Source organism: Mirounga angustirostris, unplaced genomic scaffold (assembly GCF_029215605.1).
Source record: "Mirounga angustirostris isolate CCGP_5_RB_7025 unplaced genomic scaffold, mMirAng1.0.hap1 SCAF_5, whole genome shotgun sequence".
Lineage (NCBI taxonomy): Eukaryota > Metazoa > Chordata > Mammalia > Carnivora > Phocidae > Mirounga > Mirounga angustirostris.
In genome coordinates, this window is record NW_026991713.1 from 10135351 (window position 1) to 10150764 (window position 15414).

At 54.8% G+C, this 15414-nt stretch overlaps 1 protein-coding gene across 4 annotated transcripts in view; it reads left to right on the top strand.

Annotated features, from left to right (window-relative positions):
• Positions 1-15414, top strand: part of PLA2G6 (phospholipase A2 group VI) — a 60096-nt gene that overhangs the window by 32231 nt on the left and 12451 nt on the right. For 3 of the 4 annotated variants that reach the window (XM_064590613.1, XM_064590610.1, XM_064590612.1), the window contains 7 exons: positions 39-135; positions 1235-1417; positions 5207-5315; positions 7050-7214; positions 9058-9136; positions 11560-11723; positions 13410-13560. In XM_064590613.1, coding sequence (XP_064446683.1) covers positions 39-135; positions 1235-1417; positions 5207-5315; positions 7050-7214; positions 9058-9136; positions 11560-11723; positions 13410-13560 — 948 coding nt within the window. The remainder of the gene's footprint in view (positions 1-38; positions 136-1234; positions 1418-5206; positions 5316-7049; positions 7215-9057; positions 9137-11559; positions 11724-13409; positions 13561-15414) is intronic. The other variant, XM_064590614.1, reaches the window with a different exon arrangement.

A 15414-nucleotide genomic window follows, 5' to 3' on the forward strand; every position in this document is an offset into this window, starting at 1 on the left:
CGACCTTCTGTACTGCCCGATGGCTCCTTTCTCCCTAGGTGTGCTGAAATGATCATCAGCATGGACAGCAACCAGATCCACAGCAAAGACCCTCGCTATGGAGCCAGCCCCCTCCACTGGGCCAAGACCGCTGAGGTAGGCAGCCTGAGGGTGAGTGGTGGGTGGGCAGGGGGCAGAGTCCCAGAGCCCCCTGTTCCTCAGCTGCCTGCAGGAAGCCGGTTCCTAAGATGACTTCGGGGATGGCGCCGTGGGGGTTGATCTCTTAGTGGTCCTGCAGGGGGAGACATAGATGGCATCCCGGTGTTGTTCTGCTGCTCACTGGCACGGTGGCAAGGTCCCCTCCGTGGCTTCTTTGTGTATGAATGGGGCGTCCTACAGGCTGCCTTTGGGGGTGTGAAGTCGGCGAGGCAATGTGTGAGAAAAGTCTTTGTAACTGGTCAAGCGGGAGGTGGTGTGATGCTCAGGCTGGGTGGCTTTCTGGGAGGCCTTCCCTAAGCCAAGTCCACCCCCCGGGGAGGATGGGGGCCTCTGGTGTCTCACTGCCCGGAAGCAGAGCTCAGCAGTGCCCTGGGTGCCCCAGAGACTGTGGCCTGTTCTTAAACGTGATGGGCCAGGAGGGAGGAGATTGCCAACCTCTGCTGGGCACCTTCTCCCTGCCAGTGGCTAGACACCAAGTCAGGCCCTTTCGTGTATGTTTTGTCGTTCATTGTCACCACTCTGTGAAGAAGGCCCTTCTCTCACAGAAGAGAAAACTGGGTGCAGGGGGTGCGGTGACCCCCCTAAGCTCAGAGGACTGGGATGAAGTGGGGTTGAGCTTTGGGCGCAGGACTGGCGAGCTCCAAAGGCCAGGCTCCCCGGGACTGTCAGGTATAGGGGTGTGTGTTGCCCAGGCCCAGGGAGGGGTCAGACCTTTGCAGGATCCCAGGGAAGGTCGCAGGGAGTGGGGCAGTTCTGGGAGTTTGCAGAGATGCATGGGGTCCTGTTAACTCCAGGGAAGAACCCAGAAGCCCCTTAAATCAGTCAGTCTATCTTCAGCCTTTTGTCCTCTACTTCTGGGGTGCTGATAGCCTGGGCCAGGGTCTAGGGCCACCCCCAGAACTGGGGCCTGCCACCTAAGTTCTTCTTGTGGCTGGAGCTTTCCAGAAGCTCAATTCCTCAGGGACTCTCAGGGAGGAGGTGACGGCGCCCGGGTGTCCCCACCTACCCACTCCGGCGAGGACCCTGTCTCCCGCAGATGGCCCGCATGCTGCTGAAACGGGGCTGCGACGTGAACAGCACCAGCTGCGCGGGGAACACGGCCCTGCACGTGGCCGTGATGCGCAACCGCTTCGACTGTGTCATGGTGTTGCTGACCTACGGGGCCAACGCCGACGCCCGCGGGGAGCACGGCAACACCCCGCTGCACCTGGCCATGTCGGTGAGCCCACCGTCCGCATCCAGCAGCGCCCGTGCGGGGGAGGGGGCGCCTGCCCCTCACCCCCCTCACGCAGTGCCCTCTTCCTTTCCCCGCTGCTGGCAATCTTACCAGCTTAGACCCTGCCTTCTCCCTCAGGAGCCTTCCGTGTCGCCCTCTCAGCCCAAAACACCACCTCCTTCCTCTGCGCTGCAGTTCCTCTCCCTCCTGTGCTCCCCATTTGACAAGGGCATGGGGTGAGAGGAGCAGTACAGCCCCAACGACCTGCTTTGGCCTTGGGCAAGTCACCTCTGTCAGCCTCGATTTCCTTATCTGGAAACCGGGGGTGTCGGCACCCACCAGGCAGAGCTGTTGAGAGGAGTGAGTGACGGACCCTTGGTAACCCCTGGAGCATCCCTGAAATGTCCCTGAGATGTCAGTTCTCCCCCCCCCCCCCCCGCCCTGCATTATTCAGGGAAATACTCATCTGCATATTGTTCCTTTCTCCTGGGTGGGACTCTAAACTCCCGGAAGGCAGGGTCTGCTTATACATCTTGGTGGCTCACAGTAGGTGTTGGCCATGGTTTGGGGTTTATTTTAGAGCATAGTTCCTGCCCTCAAAGCCCCTCCAGTGTGGATAGACAACTAGAGTATGAACATATTAAATGCAGGGGAGGGGATGTTATTCATCACTGACGTGTGTGTATGTGTTGCGTATTCTGTAGCAATAGCACGTATACATAAGTATGTTCAACAGATCTCTAAGGGATGGAATTGCAGAGTTATCTGGGACTCTAAAAGATGTAGGTTGAGGACACACTCAAAGACATCCTGTTTTATACCAAAGGCCATAACCGTGGTGAAGACACTGTTGCCTGGGAGGTGGAAACCGTAAATAAAATCATGGCCATTTTCAGCACCGAAGGAGCTCCTAGAATTATCTAGTTCATCTGTTCTCAGAAGTTTGGGTTTATATGGTCCCTTAATACTCTTTAAGAAATAATTATTGAAGATCCCAAAGACTTTTCATTTATTTGGATTTTATCTATATTTACTAGATTGGAGATTAAAAATAAGAAATTTTCAAAATATTCATTTAAAAATAACAATTCACCAACCACAGTCTAACCTCAATAAGTAACATTTTTTTTTTTTAGAGAATGAGTTCTGTTTTTTTTTAAGATTATTTTTTATTTATTTATTTGAGACAGAGAGAGAGAGAGAGAGAGAACGAGCAGGGACGAGGGTCAGAGGGAGAGGGAGAAGCAGACTGCCCACCAATCAGGGAGCCCTATGCAGGGCTCAATCCCAGGACCCTGGTGGGATCATTACCTGAGCTGAAGGCAGACGCTTAACTGATTGAGACACCCAGGTGCCCCAATAAGTAACATTTTTATGAAAAACAACTTTATTTTCCAAAACAAAAAATAGTCAATAAGAATTGGCATCATTTTACATTTTTGTGTATATTTTTAATGCCTGGCCTCAGGGAAGACACATTGATTCTCCTGTCTTCCGCTACATTTATTCTGTTGCAATATGTTGTTGAATATATGTTGGACGGTTTGAAGAAAATCTGGCCTCACATAGATACGTAGTTGGAAAAGATACACAGTTGCGCCTTTTCAGAGAATCATGAATATTCTTCAATGTTGCACCTAAACTGGACAAGGGGTAGTTTCTGACAAGTCGATTCCTAGCGGGCCCCACAACCATCTCCATGAACTTTTCACACTTTGTTCCATTAAACACTTTATTCCATTGATATCTCTTATACTCCGCATGGATCTTTTACCCATGCATGATTTCAGGTCATCCTTGGAAAATATTGTTTCACTGTGCATGCATAGAAATGTTGAATCAATTCGTTGTATGGTATCAAAATCCCACATTTGTAAATATCCCTACCGATCTCATCAGAAGAGTCTTTCAGTTTGGGGAAGCTGTCAGCCCCCCATGGCATATAAAAGTGTTCTGGAATTCCCATTTTTGTTTGCAAACTTGAATCTTATCATTGGCACAAAATACTGTCAGGTGTTTTTCTCGAAGTGCCAGGCTCACTGCATTCGTTTTTGAGAACATCTTCTGAATACCCAAGGTTGACCCATCGTAGTTCATCAGTCATGATCTCAAGTAAAAATGGCATTCCAAGAAAAAAAACATGGTTCTGCTCACAACTCAAACAACTGCATCCCTGCTTTTCCTCAAGATAACGGTTGTGCTTTAGCATGCCACAGAAATACCTATGCTTTCTCTCCATCTTTTTTTTTTTTTTTTAAGATTTTGTTTGTCAGAAAGGGAGAGAGAGCATGCACAAGCAGGGGGGAGCGGCAGGCAGAGGGAGAAGCAGGCAGGCTTCCCGCTGAGCAGGGAGCCCGATGTGGGACTCGATGCCAGGACCCTGGGATCATGACCTGAGCCAAAGGCAGACACTTAACCAACTGAGCCACCGAGGCATCCCAGTTTCTCTCCATCTTATGACATGGAGTAAACAGTGTCAAAATTTAATAAAATTAATTCGTACTGATTCATGAAGGACATTCCTGAGGGAAACTGGCTTTTTAATTAATTGGTTGATTACTTACTGTGAACGAGCAGCAGAGAGGAAAACCACAGCGAGTATTAGTTTGATGCGACTGTTGTGCTGAGGCCCAGGCAGCTTTATCCATCACTGTTTTTACACGATTGGTGCAAAAGTCAGTACGACACAAAAAGCAAACATCTTGATTTTTTTATGAGAGCAGAGTTTGTTTGTTTTAAGTGTACTTACCTTTTTTTAGTAATCTCTACTGCCCAACATGGGGCTTGAACTCAAGACTCTGAGATCAAGAGCTGCATGCTCTTCCAGCTGAGCCAGCCAGGCGCCCCTATGAAAACAGTGTGGCCCTCATGAACCCTCTAGAGGGTATCCCATGTTCACGGGGAGCCCCTGCCGATGTCCCTTGTTTTCTATACCGCATGTACTTGCGGACCAGCCTCACAGTTTTTGGCACATTCGTGAACCACGTTTACAATTACGAACTTAATCATTTCTTGAAGCTGGTTTGCTTTTAAACTTACTTAAATTTATTTCGAAGGAAGTGTTCGATCACTACCGAAAGCGGTAAACCAGTGACGCAAAAGAAAGGTAACCAAAGCAGAAATGCGTAGCTAATGATTCAAGCTTGCGGACTTAGCTGTGTCCATATAAATCCTGATGTACATGAGCCACCATTTGGAAAACTGCATTCTAGATGCATCTCTTCATTCTCTGGGCAAGGAAATTAGGCCCCAGGAAGAGGGGGGGTGATAAGACCAGAGCTCTGGTCTCCTGGCAGCCAGTTTATTGGTTTGTTCTGGGAAACCATGTCCCCCATCCCCCTGCCCAGCCTCCAGATGTTAAATGCATAGTGCTCCGTGGAGAGAAGCTGCACTTGCAGACTGCCATGAGGGAGGATGTGTGCTCAGTTACCCCTCACGAAAGACACCCTAGACATGATGGGCAGGACAGCCTTCCCTTTCCCTGCTCCCCCTTGCTGCTGTTCCTGAAAGTGATCAGCAGCTGACGCCTCAGTGTCCCCGTGGCTCCTGGGGCAGCGGTCATAGATGCATTGCTTCCTTCGAGAAGTTGCTGGTGGGGCTGGGGGCTGGGGTGAGTCACTTCCAGCTTCTGCCTGGCTTATTAGGTGGGTGGGGGTTCTGAAGGGTTCCAGCATCTTCTCCCATGCCCATGAGAGGCCCACCAAGTTGATGGGCAAAGTGAACGAGGCTGGCGTCCCTTTTCTCTTCCTTTCCCTGAGCTGTTGCATTTTCCCCTTAATCCATCCCCAACAGAAAGACAATGTGGAGATGATCAAGGCCCTCATTGTGTTTGGGGCAGAGGTGGACACCCCAAATGACTTTGGGGAGACTCCTGCGTTCATAGCTTCCAAGATCAGCAAACGTAAGTGCCCTGCACTCTGGACCAGAGTTGGGCAGGGGTGGGTGGGTGCATGCACTGGGGAAGAGGGTGGTCCCAGCCATCAGGCACCAGCATCCTGTCCATACCCACCCCCGTGCTCCCTGCATGGGGTTTCCAGGGGCACCTGGGAGCCTGAGAGGGGAAGCTTTCTGTGCCTAAGAACAAGGGCCATCACCGGTAGATGGTTCGAACCCACCAAGGGGCTTGCCAAACCAGTGTCCTCTTCTGTGCGGCCCCCATCGTTCTTCAGGGTGCCTGGACTCCTGGGGAGGTGGGTAGGACATGCAGTAGCGTTAGCCAGTTGCTCATTCCTGAGGAATTCACCGATGGGACCGCTTGCAGGAACAACCGTGGGTTGATGCATGCACCGCCCTCCACAAGTACATGTGCGTGCCCTGTGCACACAGGCTGGCAGCATGCACCGCACGTTCACTTGGGGAGCCTTGGCATCAGGGCTGGAAAAAGCGAATCATCCTCAGCAGAAGCCTGGGTCCCCTTCAGGGGGTTTTGGGGAGCTGGGGAGGTTGCTGTGGGTGTGTAGTTATTAGTGTGCAAGTGCGCATGCATGCGTTACTTCTTGCGGCATCTCTCCTAGAGGAGGGGAAATGCCCCCAGGCTGCTTGGTCCCTTTTGAGCTCTGGAAGGGACCCTCCATTCAGCGGTTTTGAGAATTGCTGAATATGGAGGCAAGAGTCCTGTTTTCTTTCTTTTTAAGTTAGGTTTTTATTTTTTTTAATTTTATTTTTTTAAAGATTTATTTATTTATTTGCCAGAGAAGGAGAGAGAGAGAGAGCACAAGCAGGGGGAGCGGCAGGCAGAGGGAGAAGCAGGCTCCCCGCCGAGCAGGGAGCCTGATGCGGGGCTCCGTCCCAGGAGCCTGGGATCATGACCTGAGCCGAAGGCAGATGCTTAACCAACTGAGCCACCCAGGCATCCCTTAAATTAGATTTTTAAAATAGTTTATAGTAGATACAATTAAGTCCAATTTTGGGGTTTGTTTGTTTGTTTGTTTTAAAGATTTTATTTATTTGACAAAGAGAGACACAGCGAGAGAGGGAACACAAGCAGGGGGAGTGGGAGAGGGAGAAGCAGGCTTCCCGCAGAGCAGGGAGCCCGATGTGGGGCTCGATCCCAGGACCCTGGGATCATGACCTGAGCTGAAGGCAGATGCTTAACGACTGAGCCACCCAGGTGCCCCTGTTTGTTTGTTTTTTTAAGATTTTATTTATTTGAGAGAGAGAGTGAGTAGGAGCCAGGGGGAGGGGCAGAGGGAGAAGGAGAAGCAGACTCCCCGCTGAGCAGGGAGCCCAGCACGGGGCTCCATCCCAAGACCCTGGGATCATGACCTGAGCCGAAGGAAGATGCTTCACCCACGGAGCCACCCAGGTGCCCCAAGAAGTCCTGTTTTCTTGACTGGAAGTGAAGGGAAAGAGGGGTCCCCAAATACTCGGACTGGGCAACCTCAACCTTCTTCCATATTCTGTGGTCGACCTCCGTGCCTTGCCAGGCCCCAGGAAGCTATTTGTCTGTAACAGATTGGAGTCAGCACACCCTGTCAGGGTAGGGTTGGGCCTCTGGGGGGTCCGGTTCCCCCACATACCCAGGCCACCTGATATATGAGAGCAGGGGCCGTGTGTGGAAAGGAGGGGCCTCTCACTTGCATGTTGACATCACTTGTGATCCTGTACGATCTCCCCCTCCCCAAACCATGACTAGTTGTCACCAGGAAGACGCTCTTAACTCTGCTGAGAACCGTAGGGGCCGACTACCGCCTCCCACTCACCCAAGGGGCCCCCTCGGAGCAGTGCTCCACTACGACACATCACTCCTCCTTCTCCCTGGAAAGATCTCAGCCCCCACCGATCAGCTTAAACAACCTAGGTAGGCCTCCCCCCTGCCACGCTCCCTCCTCTCCAGCTGGTCCCCAGGTGCTGGGATCAGAGCAGTCCTTATCCAAAGGAAACGGGTCCCAGGGTAGAAGCTGTTGAAGGGAACAAGGAAGGATGGGGCAGGATTTGTCAGCCTCTGGAGGCAGCCAGTGACCCATAGAGCCCAGAGGCCTGGGGGGGCAGGGATCCCTGACTAATGGCCCACAGTCCATGTCTCCTGAGAGAATGCCCTGGACACGGTCTCAGGTCTGGGCATCCCCAGGGCACCCATTAGGGGGGTGCTTTCATGGCCGCTTCTTGTGCCCTGGGAGCTCAGGGTGGGCAGTGATGAGTGCTCTTGGGGTCCAGAGCCCCTGGCCCTCTGGCTCCAATGAGGAGTGTTTCTGCCACGCTGCAGAATCTGCCAGGCCTGGGGCCTCTATGTCCCCTGCTGGCCCCTTTGGTGACCTACAGGCCTTTGAACATGGCCAGGCAACCTGCCTCTGCCCCTGTGTGTCCTTGGTGCCCGTGGGGATGGCCCCCAAGGAGATGGTGTCCGTTCTCTGGACTTTCTGTGGGCCCGAGATTGTTTGAGAGTAGGGTCCCCCGAACAGGGCAGTCAGAAACCAATCCTTGGCAAACCAGGTTTTTTTTTTTTACTCTCTTGCCGTGGAAGCAGACACCAGCACCTAGCCAGGGTAGCCCAGCCTAGCCTGCCGTCAGGGAAGGCAGAGCCCGCAGCCAGTTGGTCCTCTGGCTCTGCCCCTCTCCTCCCCTGCCCATCCCCACCCAGGCCCTGCCCCCCCACCCCATCTTTATCTCTCAATTTTACAGGCAGGCCGTCACCCAAGCCAGGCTGGATGGTGGGCCTGGGGCGCAGCGTCAGATGGGTAATGCCCTGGGCCTCGAGGGGCCGCAGAGCCTGCTGAGCCCCAAGTTCACTGTAGCCCTAGTGCCCTCTTTTTCCCAGCTGCAGGCCAGACACATGCATCTGGCCTTACTACTCTGTCCCTGGCACTCTGTCCACTGCCTCTCCTGGTCAGTCTCCCGCTTATCTCGCCCACCCTCTGGCCACATGCCCTGGTGAGGGGGAGGTGCTCTGCCTTGCAGCCTGCGTTCCTGCTTTCCTCCTTCTAGACTCTGCACAGTGGTGGGGAGGGCCCGTCAGAAGCTGGATGACATGGCAGTGCCGGGCCAGTGGGAGGGCAGCCAGTGCATCGGGTGGCGGCGGGGGTGGGGGCTTGGGGCGCAGAGCAGAACACGGAGGGGGTGGTGGGTGCGGCTGATCTGAGAGGCCACTGAGGAAGTTTCCAGACCTGGGATCAGGATGAGCAGCATCTGGAGAGTGGTTGGTTATCTCCTTTCACTCATGGACTTAAACCTCAAGGAATGTCCAGACTCAGCCCTTTTGGCTAAATGACCTTGGACGAGTCAGTCCCTGAGACTCTCTGAGCTTCATCTGGCAATTGGGAATAAGGATTCTGGTGATGATGGATGTCAGCAGCTCCGCTTGCCCGATGCATGAGAAAGCGCTGTGGGAACTGAAAAGCACAGGGCATGGCTGGGGTGCTTGGGCTTTGGGGCTTTGGGAGGAAGGCGTCGAGGAGAGTCTGGGAGCTCTCCAGGTGGGATGGGGGCACTTTCCAGAGAGGTGGGCTCCCCTCTGAATTCTAGCCCGGTGGCCTCTTGCTCAGCTGTGTCCTGGGACGCAGAGCCCTTGCTGGCGGCCGGAGGCAGGTGCTCCTGCCAGGGGCGGTCGGGGGAGGGCACAGCCCCACAGCTGTTCTCAGGGCCCGAGGGCTGGTGGGAACCCAGCACCCGCGTGGCCCCGGCCCACTGGACCTTGTGCCTCACAGAACTGCAGGACATCGTGCACATCCCCCGCTCCCGGAAGCCGGCCTTCATCCTGAGCTCCATGAGGGACGAGAAGCGAACGTAAGTGGAGGCGGGAGGGAGACCGCACGTACGAGGCTCTGCTTGGTGCCCTCCAGCAGGCTCGGGGCTTTCAGCTAGTCCACGCCAGGGCCCTGGGAGGTAGTTTGTGTCCTCTGTAGTTCACAGAGAAGGGACTGGCTCTTCAGAGAGCCTGGGTCTGCTCTTTCATCAGTGACCATGTGGGCTCGGGGGTCACATGATGGAGGGGGCTGCAGTCCTGTCCCTTCCCTCCTGACCTTGTCCTGGTTTCTTGGGGAAGATCACTCAGAGCCCCTCTGTGATGCTGAGCCTGCTTCCCCTGGCTCTACCCTACCCCTTGGCCTGCTTCCCCCAACAGAGCTAGTGGGTGGGCTGGCTTCCCAAGCACCTGCTGTACACCCAGGCCCATCCTCGGAGGCAGGCCTGGGTGATGGGCGCAAAGAGCAGAAGCCTTGGTCCTTGAGGACAATCCCTGGGGCCCAGAAAGAATGTCTGCCACGCAAGGCAAGTTCCCAGCGTGAATGTGCTGGGAATCGACTGTGCTTTCTCTCTCTTTTCTCCCTTCCATAATAGAGCTGCTTTCTTGTTCTCTGGCTCTTACTGTCCCATGCTCCTAACAGCCTGCCTGGGGAGGGATTAAGACCCTTGTTCTGCACGTGCGGGACCTGAGTCCCTGAGAAGTGAAGTGACCTGCTCAAGGTCACACAGTGAGCATCAGAGCAGAGACTCGAGCCTGGGTCTTCGGAGCTCACGCCCTTCCTGCTGCTGCAGGCTCTCTGGGCACACAGAATGCCGTTGAGTCAGCAGACACAGCCCCTGCTCCTAGGGCTACATGGTAGCAACAGGTGGCTCTGCCTCTCCTTGCCTGAAGGGTTGGCTCCCATTTAGGAGGTCTCACTCGTTTCCAAGGCCGCCCTGTGATAGGCACCCTGGAGGTACCTCAGCCCCATCCACATACTGGTGGTTCCTGCCGCCGCGCCTCCCGCGTGCGTACATGCACGCACACGCACACACCTGCGCAGGGGCCAAGGAGGGTACCAGAGGGAGGACCGACCTGTCCCGGCCAGTAAGAGGAGAGGAGACAGATTCTCCAGCAGAATCAGGGTAATTCGCCCCAGCCGGAGTACCCTCCCTGCAAGCAGGACTGAGGCGAGAATCAGGACACCCCTGTGGGGACCTCCCCACACAGGGCTGTGAGCCACATTGCTCCGCCTTGCTCCGTCTGGGTTGATGTCTCCGTTGTAAGCCCCGCATCCTTAGAAGGGTCCCTCGCATGTCTGCTCTGGCCTCCCTGGTCAGCGGTCCTGTGGGCCTCCGGTGACAGCCCAGCCTCCCCTGCCACCCTCTGGGCTTGCTGCAGGGCTGGGCAGCTTGTCCAGGAAGACAGGGGACCCGAGAGGTGGGCCATCCAGGCCTCCATTTACCAGCTGTCTGCCGACGCCTCCTGAGTGCACTGGATACACAGCTCTGCCCAGAGCAGAGCCAGTCTCTGCCCTCAGGGAGCTTCCATCCCATCCTGCGCGGGAGAAAGACAGTGACCGAGGGAACCAAGACGCTTGCTTATGGGAGCTAGAAGTGCTCTACGCCAAGGAAGTGGGTGGAGGAGGAACAGGCTGAGCTGGAGGGGGCTGATGGCATCAGAGCAGGCTTCTCTCAGCAGTGACATTTAAGCTGAGATGGAAGGATGAGGAGACCAAAAGGAAGCTTCTGGGTCTGAGCACAGACTGAAACCCTTCCCCAGGGCAGGGAGCCTGGCATGGCTGGGCCGTGGAGACGTGTCAGGGCGTGTAGCAGAGCAGGTGACTCAGGAGTCAGCAGGCCCCTGTCCATCCGGCCGCATTAATTCCCAATCTTGTGACTGGGTGGTCACCTAACCTCCGAGCTTCATTCCTAGCTGGGAGTGTCGGCCTCGAAGGGGTTTGGGATGTTTGTGCGAATTCACGCTGGGAGAAGCACCTCACAGCTCCTGGCACACAGACGATCCTTCCTCCCTGCCCCCCTCCTCGCCTGCTGCTCCCACCCTCTCCACCTCACCCTCTCCACCAGCCACCGTTCCTGGCCGGCTGCAGGATACCAGCCCTTCCCCCCCAGCCTTGTCTAATTCAAAGAGACTTTTCTTAGGCACCTGCTTCGGGGCAGGCCTGGGCCTGGGAATCCACACCCACCCAAAACCAAGTGGGAGAGGCAGATCCAGCTGTCCGCTGAGGTGGCACCTGGCCCCTTTCCTTATTGCTAATTGTACTTTTCCCCTCCTGAAATACTCTGTTTATTCCTTTACTGACTGTGCTCCTGCCGCCCCCCCCCCCCCCAAAGAAGCCCCAGTAGCATGCAAGCTCCACGGGGCCTTATCTTTACGCGCTCACAGGTGTTCAGGGCCACAGGCCCACGTAAAGTGCTGGGCTGTAACGGGATCCTCTTCTCTCCCACTGCTGTCCCCACCACAGCCACGACCACCTGCTCTGCCTGGACGGAGGGGGCGTGAAGGGCCTCGTCATCATCCAGCTCCTCATCGCCATCGAGAAGGCCTCAGGCGTCACCACCAAGGATCTCTTTGACTGGGTGGCGGGGACGAGCACAGGGGGCATCCTGGCCCTGGCCATTCTGCACAGTGAGGGCAGGTCCCTGGGTGGTGTGAGCAGGGCACGGTGGGGTTGGGATCTGCCCTCCAATTGCACTCAGTTTCTTTTCAGAGCTTTGCAAAGAGGGTCGTTGGGGAGCGGAGGGCCTGGAAGCCCTTTGTGGGGGCGGCTAAGGGCATTGGGGTGCGAGGCTGGAAAGAGAAGGGCTGGGGGGTGGGCTGGGGCTGGGTGCCCTGCCCTCCATGGGGGACACAACGAGCCTTTCCGTGTACGAAGCATTTTTACATCAGTCGCCTCTACCACTCTCCCCCACAGCCTTGTGAGGCAGGCCCTGCTGGGCCTCAGAAGGGCTGGAAATAAGGAAAGCCATTCTGAGGGTGGATGCAGTGGGTGGGCTCAGGAAGGAGGAGCCACGGAGCCACAGAAAGCCAGAGCCCCAGTCAGCATGCGCTGTTTACCCACAGGGAAATTAAGGCCGTGGGGGGAGAGGAGTGCCCCAAAGTCACAGAGCCCAGCCATGGAGTTGCTGGGGCTAGGACAGTTCCTTAGACAGCCAGACCAGCACGTCCCAAGGCCACAGGGCACCCATGCATCACAGCATCGCAGAGGTGACAGAGGTGCCTCACCAGGCAGGCTTCTAGGTGGTTCTTGTCTCCACTCAGTGTCCCCTTTGTGGAGCTGTCTGGGCTGCGTGATGCTGCCTGCAGGGGGCCCTCCCAGAGCCAGCTACCACCCAGGCAAGAACGGTCCTCTGCCTCGGCTTCCCTGACCTTTCATCCCTGCCCCAGTGCCTGGCAATTCCGGGTTCTCCAGTGCACCCCCCAGGTCTGAAGGCATGGGGAGAGGACCCTGCGACCGCCAGACCAGGCCTGTACTGGGCAATGGGGTGGTGGGGCTGAGGCAGGTGCATGCCCCCACTCAGGGAGCCCCAGTCCCATGGGGGAGCTGCAGGCATCTGGGTATTGACCGTGTGAGGAGGCCATGGCCCAGCAGTTCAGGGTGTCAGGGACATTAGGCAGCCAGGCCAGGAGGCGGCTGAGAGCAGCGTCCCATGGGGCTCTGGGAAGAGGATTATTAGTCAGCAGTCTTCTGGGACTTCCCTCCCCTGGCCTCAGGGGCCCCACATCCCCTCTCTGGTTTCCAGTTCTTGCCTTCCATGAGACAAAAGCTATCTTGGATCTGTGTCTGCCCAGTGGGGCATGAGGTCTGGGGTGCGGACGTCCTAGCCTCCTCCAGAAAGGGTCACTTCCTTCTTCAGACTCCCGGGGGCTATGGGAGGGATTTGAGAAGTCACCTAGTTCAGCCTCTGGTAATAGCAGACCCCTCTACTCCACAGCCCCCCTGCACCCTGCTCGCACAGCCCTAGCCCGAGTGAGGTGCAGCCTGCCCCTTTGACCCTGCCTGTCCTCAGAGGCCTACAGGACAGGGCTGGTCCTTCTATTCTGAGCCAAATGGGGTAGGTCTAGATTAGCTTTAGAAGCTCTTACACTTTCAGAGCCCTTCTCTAAGGAGAATACAAAATTGTGAATACGGAATGACGTGCAGAGCCTCGGGGCTGCTGAAGGGGGGAGTCTGCCTCTGTGGGAAGTTGCCGAGGAGAGGCCCAGGAGCCCCGGCTGGGTTAAGTGCCTGAGACAAGCCGGTCCCCGGCTGCCACCCCCTGCCCCTGCAGCTGGCAGGGCGTGGCCCTCGTGTCTCCCCCACCTTGTTCCTAGGCAAGTCCATGGCCTACATGAGGGGTGTGTACTTTCGCATGAAGGATGAGGTGTTCCGGGGCTCGCGGCCCTATGAGTCGGGGCCCCTGGAGGAGTTCCTGAAGCGCGAGTTTGGGGAGCATACCAAGATGACCGACGTCAAGAAACCCAAGTAAGCCTCCTCAGCAGGAGCACTGTGGCTGTGGCCCCAGCTGGGCAGCCCTCCCACCGTTCTGGGGGCGCAGAGGGCTCCCTGCCCCGGTTTGGTGAAAGGGGGGGGGCATTCAGCAGCTCCTTCCCAAGTGGGCCAGGGGCTTCTGGAGGACGCTGTTGCGGGACACCCCCCACCCGGGACTGCTGTTTTCCCACCCAGACAGCACATCTCTGGGTCAGAAGGGGTCGCTTCTCGGCCACCACACACCGGAGACTTTTTGCTGAGTGGGGCTGTGCCCCAGGCATTGTGTGTGTGTGGGGGGGGTTTGAAGGGGGCCACCACCAGGTGGAAAGGCCAGTGGGCCATTTGCAGTCTGGTTGGGAGATAAGTGGCCTGAAAAATGACAGCCGTGCAAGGCTGCAGGTGTTTGAGAGGTTCCAGAAGAGCCTACAGCACAGCTACTTTTTTGTAGGACTGCCCAGCCCGGAATTACTTTATTGTCCGTTTCGTGCCTGTGTCTGTCACCTGCCAGACTTGAGCTCCCTGAGGCAGGAATATGGCTGCCTTGTTTTCTCTGCAGCCCCAGCATCTGCCCCAGAGCAGGGCACTGAGAAGTGTTCATGAGCTGACAGAGGAGGACTGAGGGCGAGGTGGTCAGGGGGAGCTTCCTGGAGGTTGTGATGTGTGAGCAAGGCCTAGTGGGTTAGAGAGGATTTCTTTTCATAATAAAGCTTTCTTCTTCTTCTTCTTCTTCTTTTTTTTTTAAATTTAAGAATAATGCATAGTCTTTTAAAAATTGGACAAAGAAAAAAAGTAAAAGGGAGGAAATATCATTCATGTAGTAAAAACCAAAAGATAATGTTTTAAAAACATTTTTGTGTATTTTATCCTAGATACTTTCTCTCTCTTAAACGGTGAAATAGAACATACATTTAGAAAAGTACATAAACCAGTTCAGTGAATAATTATAAAGCAAACACCCACATAATCACCAGCCAAGTCCCAAAGCCCGTTGAGCACGTCCCCAGCCCCTTCGCAGCTCCTGCTCTACCACCCGGGGGCGCTGCTCTCCCGACTGGTGTGCAGTGGATTTCCTGGATTTTCTTTTCTTTTCTTTTCTTTTCTTTTCTTTCTTTTCTTTTCTTTTCTTTTCTTTTCTTTTCTTTTCTTTTCTTTTCTTTTCTTTCTTTTCTTTTCTTTTCTTTTCTTTTCTTTTCTTTTCTTTTCTTTTCTTTTCTTTCTTTCTTTCTTTCTTTCTTTCTTTCTTTCTTTCTTTCCTTTCTTTCTTTCTTTCTTTCTTTCTTTCTTTCTTTCTTTCTTTCTTTCTTTCTTTCTTTCTTTCCTTCCTTCCTTCCTTCCTTCCTTTCCTTCCTTTCCTTCCTTTCCTTCCTTTCCTTCCTTTCTTTCCTTTCTTTTTCTTAGAGAGAGTGGGTTGGGGAGGGTCAGAGGGAGAGAGAATAGAATCTCTCCCTCTGAACTGGGCTCAGAGCTGACAGAGGAGGACTGAGGGCGAGGTGGTCAGGGGGAGCTTCCTGAAAGTGTGAGCCCAAGGCAGGGCTCAGTCTCACAACCCCGAGATCATGACCTGAGCTGAAATCAAGAGTCGAATGCTTAACTGACTGAGCCATGTAGGTGCTCCTACCTTTTTAGATATTTTAAAGGCTGTTTGCCTCTCCTCTTTTGCAAAGTTCCTGTTCAAGTGTTTTGCCTATTTTTGGTAAAATTGGGTTGTGGGATTTGGGGGTTAAAAGGCATTTATGGGGGCACCTGGGTGTCTCAGTCGTTAAGTGTCTGCCTTTGGCTCAGGTCATTCCTGGGATCGAGCCCCGCATTGGGCTCCCTGCTCAGCGGGAAACCTGCTTCTCCCTATCC